This window comes from Cebus imitator, unplaced genomic scaffold, assembly GCF_001604975.1.
Source record: "Cebus imitator isolate Cc_AM_T3 unplaced genomic scaffold, Cebus_imitator-1.0 Scaffold74, whole genome shotgun sequence".
In the NCBI taxonomy this organism is placed as follows: domain Eukaryota; kingdom Metazoa; phylum Chordata; class Mammalia; order Primates; family Cebidae; genus Cebus; species Cebus imitator.
In genome coordinates, this window is record NW_016107389.1 from 7,211,530 (window position 1) to 7,221,010 (window position 9,481).

At 44.7% G+C, this 9,481-nt stretch overlaps 1 protein-coding gene across 1 annotated transcript; it reads left to right on the forward strand.

The window, feature by feature from the left end:
• Positions 1-271: 271 nt before the first annotated feature.
• On the forward strand, positions 272-3,472 carry FOXB1 (forkhead box B1). The gene is made up of 2 exons (XM_017531916.2): positions 272-682; positions 956-3,472. Exon 2 carries the CDS (start codon positions 1,013-1,015, stop codon positions 1,988-1,990), a length of 978 nt encoding a protein of 325 aa, XP_017387405.1. The 5' UTR covers positions 272-682; positions 956-1,012; the 3' UTR covers positions 1,991-3,472.
• Positions 3,473-9,481: the final 6,009 nt, after the last annotated feature.

Genomic DNA, 9,481 nt, shown 5'->3' on the forward strand with positions numbered 1-9,481 from the left:
GAGTGGTCGCCTGGCTCCCTGCTCCGCGGCGGCAGCGGCTGCCTCCTCATACCTTCACACAGCGCACACCGCACACCGGCCGGCGCGTCCAGCTCCCTGCCAGTGGCTGAGGCTCTTCCCCCTCGCCCAGTCTGGAGCTGGAAGTGATTCCTATTGGCCAAGGTGTCCATGTAAATAGGTGTGAAAGAAACCAGAGCTGGTCGGGCTCTCCCCTCTCGCTCAGTGCCCTCCCTCTGCAGCCCCCGCTCCCCCTCCTCTTCCTCCTCCTCCCAAGGCGATTGTCATATGATAGCTAAGAAGTGGCACATTAATGAAGCGCCGCTACAGGGGTCTTTTCTGCTCCTGTCACCGCTTAAAACTATCAGATGGTTCGAGGGAGGACATGGAGGCAGCCACCTAGCTCAGCAGAGACACGGAGCCCACAGCAGCGCCCTCCGGAGCCCTAGGCCTTTGCTGCCACCATACGCGCCGGGACCCGGCAGCCGAGCTGGGCCGCCCGCAGGACGCGCCAGGAGCGTCGCGGACCGGGCGGCGCGAGACGCTGTGGGGCTGAACTCAAGAGCCCAGGTTCGCGCGGAGCCCAACCCGACCCGGACGCTGCGCGCGGGGTGCAAGCTGAGGCAGAAGCGGTGACCAGCGGCGCCATCCTGGATGCGGACGCGCAACTTGGAGCAACTTTAAGGTGAGCAGTTCTCTGTTACTTCCCTGTCCCCAGTTCTTGCCCCAGGCCCGATACTTCCCGGCTATCCTCGCGCGGTTGGCCGGCTTCCCCTCCCGCGCCCCCTGGCTGGGTAACATTCAGCCCGCAAAGTTGCAGGCGAAAGAGCGCGGGCACTGGCTGATTCAGAGCCGCAGCCCCCACCCGCCACCCCCCCAAAGTCTGTTACTTGGCTTGGCTGACCTCGTGGCGTCTCTGTGCATCCACGCTACCTTCTTATTACCGCCCCCTTCCTAGATCCGAGCAGTCCGCCGACCCGCGCGGACCCAGATCAAGAAGAGGGCGAGGAAGAAGATGCCTCGGCCCGGCCGCAACACGTACAGCGACCAGAAGCCACCCTACTCGTACATCTCGCTGACCGCTATGGCCATCCAGAGCTCGCCCGAGAAGATGCTGCCGCTGAGCGAGATCTACAAGTTCATCATGGACCGCTTCCCCTACTACAGGGAGAACACGCAGCGCTGGCAGAACAGCCTGCGCCACAACCTCTCCTTCAACGACTGCTTCATCAAGATCCCGCGGCGGCCCGACCAGCCAGGCAAGGGCAGCTTCTGGGCGCTGCACCCCAGCTGCGGGGACATGTTCGAGAACGGCAGCTTCCTGCGGCGCCGCAAGCGCTTCAAGGTGCTTAAGTCCGACCACTTGGCGCCCAGCAAGCCAGCCGACGCGGCGCAGTACCTGCAGCAGCAGGCCAAGCTGCGGCTCAGTGCGCTAGCGGCGTCGGGCACGCACCTGCCACAGATGCCCGCCGCTGCCTACAACTTGGGCGGCGTGGCGCAGCCCTCAGGCTTCAAGCACCCCTTCGCCATCGAGAACATCATCGCGCGGGAATACAAGATGCCTGGGGGGCTGGCCTTCTCCGCCATGCAGCCAGTGCCCGCTGCCTACCCGCTCCCCAACCAGTTGACTACCATGGGCAGCTCTCTGGGCACCGGATGGCCACACGTGTATGGCTCCGCGGGCATGATCGACTCGGCCACCCCGATCTCCATGGCGAGTGGCGACTACAGCGCCTACGGCGTGCCACTTAAGCCACTGTGCCACGCAGCGGGCCAGACGCTGCCCGCCATCCCCGTGCCCATTAAGCCCACGCCGGCCGCTGTGCCCGCGCTGCCTGCTCTGCCCGCGCCCATCCCCACCTTGCTCTCGAACTCGCCGCCCTCTCTCAGCCCCACTTCCTCTCAAACAGCCACCAGCCAAAGCAGCCCCGCCACCCCCAGCGAAACGCTCACTAGCCCGGCCTCCGCCTTACACTCGGTGGCGGTGCACTGACCCGCAGGAGCCGGCGCTCCCTCTCGTTCTCCTCCCCACCACCTCACTCGCCTTCCCAGACTCCCAGTCCTGCCCGCCCCAACCGGGGACCGCCACCCTAACTTGTCCATTTCACCTTCGGCCAACCCGTCTTGCCCCAAGAGAACTTTGTTTTGGACCCAGGAGACAAAACACAAACTTGCACATGGGCTGGGAGGCGTGTGGGAGTTGTCCTCGCCCCCACGACAGGGAAGGCCGGGGCCACCAGAGCCGAGCCATCCCCTCCCTGGGGCCCCGAAACCCCCTCCCATTTGACCCGCGGGGGAAATCCTGCCACCCGCTCTTCGCCGAGAAAAGCGCGTCTTCGCTCCTCCGCCCAGATCAGCGGAGCTCTGAACTCTGCGCAGTTTCAAGACTAGAGAAACTGCTTCAGAGGTTTCCTGGAACAGATTCCCCCAACCCCCTCCCCGCCCCCCGCGAGGGCTGCAACCGCGCAGGGGAGGGCCGGATCTCTTTACGTCTTGGAAATCTGCAGCAAAAAGGAGCCACTAATCTTTCTACCCTACTCGCCTCCGCCCATCCGGCAGGGGCTGGGCAGACCACTGCTTCCCGGGGTCTCCCGGGCTTCTGCGGAGATTTTGTTGTTTGGGGTTTTTGTTTCCTTCCAGAGGCTCCAGGCGCTGGGAGTTAAGAAAGAGGCTGCCGAGCTGAGAAGGCGACTCTCGTCCTCACACAAGCAAAACAAAACTAAAAGTAATCCTGTATTGTTTACAAAGCGCCCGGTAATATGTAAACGGTGAACTTGAATCTGTCTTGCTAGGCGGACGAACGGGCAAAGCCCACATTATAAGTACCTGTTGTAATGTGAATGTTTACCCTTTATTTCTGGCCAGGTTTAGGGGAGGGAAGGGGGAATGGGAAAGTTAATTGGGATGTTAACTTTCCGATTACTTAGAGACCTTTTTAGCTATTTATTGTATTGTTGGGAAAAAAAAAAAAAAAAAGGAAAGAAAATGAAATAAGCCCAAACCAAGAAAGCATCAAGGGCAACCCGGGAAGAACTTAGATAAGCTGACTGGTAATGAAGGGATGTCACCGGATCGCTCTCCCACGGACAAGTCTTTCTGTTTGCTACCAGAACTTTTCCAAGAAGCTAAAGGGCTGCAAAGAGATGTAAATACCTGTGAATAGGAATGATTATACACTGTGTAAAATGCACTTTTGTTTGCTGTATTCCTTTAGAGTCTTAGATAATTGGCTGGAAAACGAACTGTTGTTCTGATGTGACCTGCTTAAGAAAAAAAAAGTTGTAGTGTCATCAGAGCTGTAAAATTTTTACCCTTCATTTTCCCTCCCTGTACAGAATTAGCATGGCATTTTAAATATTGATGTTCTTGTTCTCAGCATGCCTGTTTTAAAACAAAGGATTTTAAAAAAGGTGTCTACATTAAATTATGACCTAGTCCAAATAATATTTTCTCATTAAAATATGTAAATTCAAAATTTAGTTTTGTGTGTTTTTGAAGAGTAATTGTACAAAAGCTGGATGCATTGCTCCCTAAGCATGCTTTCTGCAATACACTGAGTAATATGCCTTTTTCACATCATGTTGTGAAAACAGTCAAACCTCCTCTTATGCACTTGCAGACTGTGGGAGATATGATTTAGACAGAATTTTGGAGGTATTTGTGCATAGGGAAAAAGGAACAGACTATTTCTACTAAAGATCAGGTGCACAGGTGCAGTGGTGAAAGAAAACTGTTTTTGAAACGATAGTACTTTATACGTATTTTTGTCTATATTAAAATATACATTTTATGAAATACAGCACTTCTATAAATATAAGGCTCATGTATAAATCAGGTAAAAAATATGGAGACTTAAAAAGTAAAAACAAACTGGCTTACTCAGTGCTTATATTCTGATGCATCTTTTTTAGTGTGAGTATTCAGTTCCTGGCTCCTTTACTGCAGCTGTTAAAATTTTTTTAACAGAAATTACCTAAAGGTTCACCTTCATGTCAAGAAATCTGTTCACTGTGAACTGAACAGATTTCTTTCACTCCTTCCTCAGAAAATAATGCTTGATGCATTTATTTTAAAGACGTAAATGAAGTTACTTCAAATGCCTGACTTTAAGTATTTGGTTTTCTTCATATTTTTGCAGAGAATTAAAATTTGCCAAGAATTTATGGCTCAAGGCTAACTGACATTTTATTGAAAGGGTCACAATATTTCCAGAGTGAGATGTGTATTCAACTAATGAAGTTACAAGACAAAGAGAAACTCAAATGGTGATTAACACTTCACTGTGTAAAATGATTAAACAAGAGACCCTTGTGCAACACAGAGAAACTCACTTAGAAACCACGATCACTGTACTTCATAGGAGGATCCTTAGCACCTGCGACCATTATATATTTAGAGGACTACCTGGAAAACAACTCAGGATTAATGCAAAGGGTAATTAATCCTGTTCTGACCATTTTTTAAAAAGAAGGATCCCACACACAGCCAAAAAAAAAAAGGTGGAAAATAAATGAATCATTGGACTGATTAAAATGCATGAAGCTACTAAAGCTCGTCAGACAGGGGACAACTAAACTCATTCATCAAGCCCAATTCACAATTATATCAACAAGATCAGCCAAAGAAAGCCTGGAAAACTTAACCACCCTGAGCTAGGAAGCTCTTTAAACTTTGTTCTCAACAAGAAATCATATGCTTTAAAAAAAAAAAAATTAAATACATTGTCACAGTTTCCTGAAAAAGAAAGTTAAGGCCATCTCTGGAATATGCTAATCTCATTGAATTTAGTAACATGAATTCCAGCTGGGGATGAAGGAAGTATAAAGGGCTAACATGGGCCTCAAACATTTTCTAAATCATCAGCTTAGATAAATGTTCCTCTTATAGTAGGCACTAGAATTCAAGATAAGTGATATGCACACACACACATTTAATACCTAGAGGTAAATAAGATACAGATCCTATTTCTGATTTTTAGCAAAGGAGAGATTTCAACTTAGTATTTGAAAATGCTCTTTTCAGCTGGTAAGTTCGTCATGGTGTATTGTAAAGAATGAAATAACTTGGGCATTGTGAGCCCTCCTTTCACAAATGCAGGCATCTTTTCTCAGACAAAGTTGAATGAGTAAAGTAAAAAAATCCATTGATGATATTTTGACCTTGATCAGAGATCCAAAGGCAGTCCAAACACACATGCCTCCACCCTACTTCATCCCTGCCTCACCCCCCAGCTTTGAGACTTATGCCCTGTTTAGCCAAAGTGCCCCACAAATAAGGAAGTTTATAACTATGATACCTTCAATGGCTCTCTTTGTCATGTTAAATCTTTTCACCTGGCTCAAGTCCAAAGTCAATACACACAGTTTTAAAATAAAACTGGAAGAGACAACACCGTGGAGTGGGAAGGTGTCTATGTGGGACTTGTCCTGAGAACTGAGATAGGTGATATTATTTTCTATTTTGTAAATTCAAGCAGTATTATTTCCTAGATTTAGGGTTTTGTGTTTGGAAACCTGGCTATTCTGTTATTTTTATTTTTTTACATGATTCTGCATTCAACTGAGTTTTTAAACAGGATTCTCTGTGATTTGAGGAAGCGCTTACACAATGAATGAATTTCATGCACTTTCTCAAGAGAGAAGCTACGGAAGTTCTCACTGCTTCTACTACCTGATTTGGGGGTTTTGAAAAGCCTGAGGAGTAGGGCTAGAAAATGATCATCAAAATGATTTCAATATTTTAGCAGTGAGATGAATTCCTTTAAAGGGATGAGACCATTGAGGGTCTTGGAAGCATAAATATGGCCAGGTGCTCAAGACGGATGAGGTGGGAAGCAGGAGGGAGGAAGAGCCCAAACCGATGCTGCAGACAGTAAGATTTACATTCGTTTATGCAAGATTGGGGACGCTGGAGGGCTGCAGAGTGTCAGGGTGAGGAAAGGGTTTATACTTTTACAAATGAAAATGCCCTTTGTAAAAGGTATTCAGCTAAGAAACAGAAAGGATCAGGATCTATTCTTAAATTCTTAATATAAATGTCAATTAATTTTTTTTTCCTAAAAGCCACATATGCACAGAGACACCCAAACAAAAACAAAACAAAAACAACCCAACCCACCGGCTGTGAAGCCTCAAAGGGGATGCATTTGTTTCGTTTAAACTAACAACAAATTATCTAATTAATATGTTTCAATTACAGCATGAAAGGCACAGCCCCTGGACCGCCCGCCGTGGAGGCACAATAGCCCCAGAGCCCACTCTAGGAATTTACAATAACTTCACATCTGTTTCTTTATTTTCCACTTTTTGAGTCTAAAACTCCTCTCAAGATTACTTCAAACCACGGCCTCAGTTATGAAATATGTCCCCGTGTTAAGGGGGATGAGACTTTGCCCACGGATGCTTCATTTGCAAGCAAAAAAAGTGAAAGCCCATTGAAGAGCATTAAACAAATATATTAGAATTCTGTCACTTTATGCAATTGAGTAGATCAAATGAAGGGTCCCGGCCACTTCATTCACTCTCATTCACTCGAATAGAAAATGCAAAGAATAGCAATCCGAGACTGGGCCACCGATGTAGATTTAGCTCCTTTTTACTGGGAGACAAAAAGGCTGAATTTTCACAAACACATTGCTGACTCGGGGACTAGGAAACCGGCACTGGAACCCCTTTGGAATTTAAATTCATTTTATCTTCCTCTCTCTTTGGGGGAATCTGTTTGCACTACAGTGCAAGATGCAGCAGGCATCCTCTGGCTTCTGAAAAAATGGGGGAGGGGAAGAAAGTGAGTGGGGGCAGGCAACGTGGGACTTGGGAGTCTCAAGGAACTCTTGGTGATCAACAGTCAGGTCTGAGATAATAAGTTTACTTTAAACAAACCTTTACTTATGTCAATATAAACATCATTATATCATGCACATCTCCAAGTCTACCTCCTTGCTCTGTCTGGGGCACATAAACCGCTTGTTTTCAAAAACCAGAATCACATCCGGGTCATCAAGTTTTCTTCTTTCAACTAACATATCTGGTCTTTGGTGTCACAACAGGCTTGACAGCTGAGCTTGCAGCCTCATCTCCCCCCTCCCCTCCCCTCCCCTCCGCTCTCCTCTCCTCTCCTCTTTCTCTTCTCTCTCTCTTGCACACACACACCCCCCACTTTATGCTAGTTACCCTATCTGAGCACGGTGATAGTTAAACAGGTTATGTTAAAACCAGGAGAGGGGATACTCTTTGGTTAGAATTTCCAAGTCAGAATTCTCTTACATTTTCATTTTTCATCCTCAGAGGAAAATAAGCCACATGTATCAGGGTAATTGAGGTAATCTTGTGGGGATACTTTTATCTTTTGTCTTTGATGATTGATGTTTTTGTTTTGGCGAACTTTGTTGACTTTTATTACCAACATTGTAGAAATCTTACGGTGACTATTAGAGGTATTTCTAAAGCAGTGTGTAAGAAAAATTAAAGAAGTAGACATCAGTTTTCAAGATGTGATTGCAGAGGAATAAATCAATTTTTCTCGAAATTGAAATGAGATCTGATCTGAGGGAGAATGTATTTGCAGGGTTTTCTATTGTGGTTTTAAATTCTGTCTGGTATTATTTCCAGCTACCTTTAACATTATTATGTTAGCTTCAAGATTTATAAGGTCATATTTGACACTATTCTTCATTTAATTCTTGGGATTGTGCCTGGAGCTGGGAATAAGACTAAGAAGGGGAACAGGCTCAGACCTCTAGAAATGAAAAAACGATGCTGAAAAAATAGTTGGTTGTATATAACCATAGGCTATCAAACTCACTGGAACTAATGATAAACTAATCAGAGATTAACCATGAACAATTGTCATTGGCTAACTAAAACCTTCCATGGAAGATTTTCCTTCTAGAACATCTTCAAGAATATTTGGACAAAGCATTCTTTGGGGGCAACCTCCTTTTGCCTATGTCTGCAAATAAATGATGTCAAATCAGTTGCAGTCTTTTGAAGGAACCAACTCCTGGAGCATTAATTAGAGCAGATTAAGCTCACAGATAAAACACATGCTTTGAGTATCTGCTGTTTGGAGACATTGTGATTCTAATTCATGCTTTGCAACCTGTATATTTTTATTTACTCAGTTAATTTCTCCCCATGAGTGTTCCCTGTTAACTGGTTTGCTAAGGTATACAGTACCGAAAGAGTTGTTGGTTAGCAGAAGTAATTGTTTTCTAACTCCGCTTTTGCTGCAGATTTCTCTCTCCTTCATGAAAGACAACATATTGGTAATTCCAGCACATGACAGCATATAGAGAAACAGTTCGGCAAAGGATCTTAATTTTGCACCACTTAGAAGAAGCTTAGTATTTATTAAGTAATATCTAGAGTGTTTTGCATTAATTAGAGCAGCTCCTTGGAGAGACATTACAGCCAAGAATGGCTTCACATAACAGGAAAACTCTGAGTATCTGAACTTCCCACTAAACCTGCTACAGTGAAACCAGAGCTGCAAATGTGCGGCTTGCTTGGAAATACCAACACATATTTTATTTATTTACATACGTTTGATAGACTAAAAGACTATGTATAACAATAAAACGATCATTGACAAGTTCCACATCACTCTGGGTGCCAGGTAAGCTACAAAAACTAAAAATAAAAAAAAAGCTGAAATAATGATTTGTCTCAAGATTCTCAGCTTGATTTCATATTGGAGAAAAACTGCCCAAGGTGACCCAACCCTCCTGAATGGATTTGTCAGACTGAACCAAGTATTTCTATGACTGCCTAGAAGATGCAAAATTGTGTTCCCATTCTTGTGTTGTGTGTTGGTAAACAGAAGGGCAGGGGAGAGAATGAGGGAGAACAGGCAAGGATAACATCTTCTGTCAGATTAGTCCAGATCATCTTTAACGAAGTGATTCCTGTGCCTAACACAGAACTATTGAGGACTGAATGATTGAGCGTTCTGAAAATACTCCTATTGGTTTAGCTTAGGTACGAACACTGTGGTTTTGCTCCAGGTGTCAGTAATTGAGAATGTTGACTGAGATTAAGTTTCTGCTGTGATATTAATTTTATAAAATTAAAATGTGAAATGCATTTAAATTTACTTGTGGATGTTATTTGCTTCCATAAAAGAGAACCCCTCACATAAAACAAGAAAATGAAAATGATTAACTTTGACATAGAAATATAAACAGCAATTTGATTAATTATAGTGCTAATTATTCTTTGCTGTGTGGCCAAACATTATCCAATTCTTAAAATGACAGATGCTGAATAAATCATGTAAAATAATTACTTGGAATTTCACTGCAATGAGAAATGGTGCAGTTTAGGGGGAGATTTATATTGATTTCTAAATATGTAATTGGTTTTGCTCTATTCTATTTCATTTAGAAATTTAGTTTCTACTGTAAAAATACTTCATTATAGAAATATTTTATATATTTTGCCTATGCATATTTTTAAAACATTTATTCTTTCAACATTTTTCAATA